The 1224-nt window shown below is 40.9% G+C and overlaps 1 protein-coding gene across 1 annotated transcript in view; it reads left to right on the top strand.

The window, feature by feature from the left end:
- Window positions 1–754, top strand: part of SLC15A1 (solute carrier family 15 member 1) — a 40851-nt gene extending 40097 nt beyond the window's left edge. Inside the window, exons 17-19 of the mRNA XM_023513107.1 lie at window positions 338–445; window positions 566–674; window positions 749–754. Coding sequence (XP_023368875.1) covers window positions 338–445; window positions 566–674; window positions 749–754 — 223 coding nt within the window. The remainder of the gene's footprint in view (window positions 1–337; window positions 446–565; window positions 675–748) is intronic.
- Window positions 755–1224: the final 470 nt, after the last annotated feature.

Below are 1224 nucleotides of genomic sequence, written 5' to 3'. Positions count from 1 at the left end.
CCTGGGCCCAAGCGAGTCTCCTGCCTCAGCCTCCCAAGTAGCTGGGACCACAGGCGCCCGCCACAACGCCCGGCCATCCTTTGGTTGCAGCCATCATTGTTGTTTGGCGGGCCCAGGCTGGGGATTCGAACCCGCCACCCTAGGTGTATGTGGCTGGCGCCCTAGCCGCTTGAGCCACAGGCACCGAGCCTCTGCCTTTATTCTTTAGAAATCTTCTATAAACATCTTAATTCTATTAAAAAAGTGGGGGGCATCATCCAACTTCAGTTGCAGGTCCTATGACCTAGAATGAATCATTGGGTAGTTCACTTACAAGACAGATGGTTTTTTCTTTCAGATTTGTAAATACTTTCAATGAGCTCATCAGCGTCACCATGAGTGGGAAGGTTTATGAAAACATCACCAGTTACAATGCCAGCCAGTACCAGTTTTTCACTTCTGGCATGTAAGTACCTGTAATGGACACTTTGTTCCACAGTTCAAAGCTTTCAAGTTTTTTTCTTTAAAAATTACACCGAAGCTTTTCATACCAAGGATATTAACCTCTATTATTTTTTTTTAATAGAAAAACCTTCACACTAAACTCACCAGAGATTTTGCCACAGTGTTCACGTGATTTCCAATCTTCCTACCTTGGATTTGGCAGTGCCTATACCTATGTAATCCAAAGGAAGGTAACTCCCCCACTCGCATCAGAAGTTCACTCCAGCTTTATCGACGGGACGCCTCACAAACACTTGGGACACAGAAATGAGTTAACCTCAGAACTATTAGGGTCTGCATTTTTAATGGGTTCCGAATTAATTCACTGCTAATTCTTTAACTTATTGTTGACTTAAGCGAACCATTAGAATTAAATTAAACAGACTGAGTTCCTCTGTCTAAATATCCATGTGGACCAGTATCTGAGATTTCCTTACACACTACCAAGGTGGCCTTTAGGATTTTATACTTCAAAGGGAGGGCAATGTTTTAAACAAAATAACTTCCAATCTACTCTTTTAAGAGGGAAATATATTATTGAACATATTCTGAAATCCCACAAAGGCCATTCAAACACAAGTATAAAGATCAATGTTGTATATTTACATTGAAAACACACACTTACTTGATAAATCATATCACACAAGCCTAGAAAGTCAAAGTCAAGTTGCCTGTTTAGACACTTTTTATTTTAGACGCCATCTGGACTTTAATTTCTTCTTCCCTCTTTTCTCCTATTGG

This window comes from Otolemur garnettii, unplaced genomic scaffold, assembly GCF_000181295.1.
Source record: "Otolemur garnettii isolate 467f Iridium unplaced genomic scaffold, OtoGar3 scaffold00034, whole genome shotgun sequence".
NCBI lineage: Eukaryota > Metazoa > Chordata > Mammalia > Primates > Galagidae > Otolemur > Otolemur garnettii.
The sequence above is the reverse complement of the archived record's forward strand: the minus strand, read 5'-3'. Positions and strand labels throughout refer to the sequence as shown.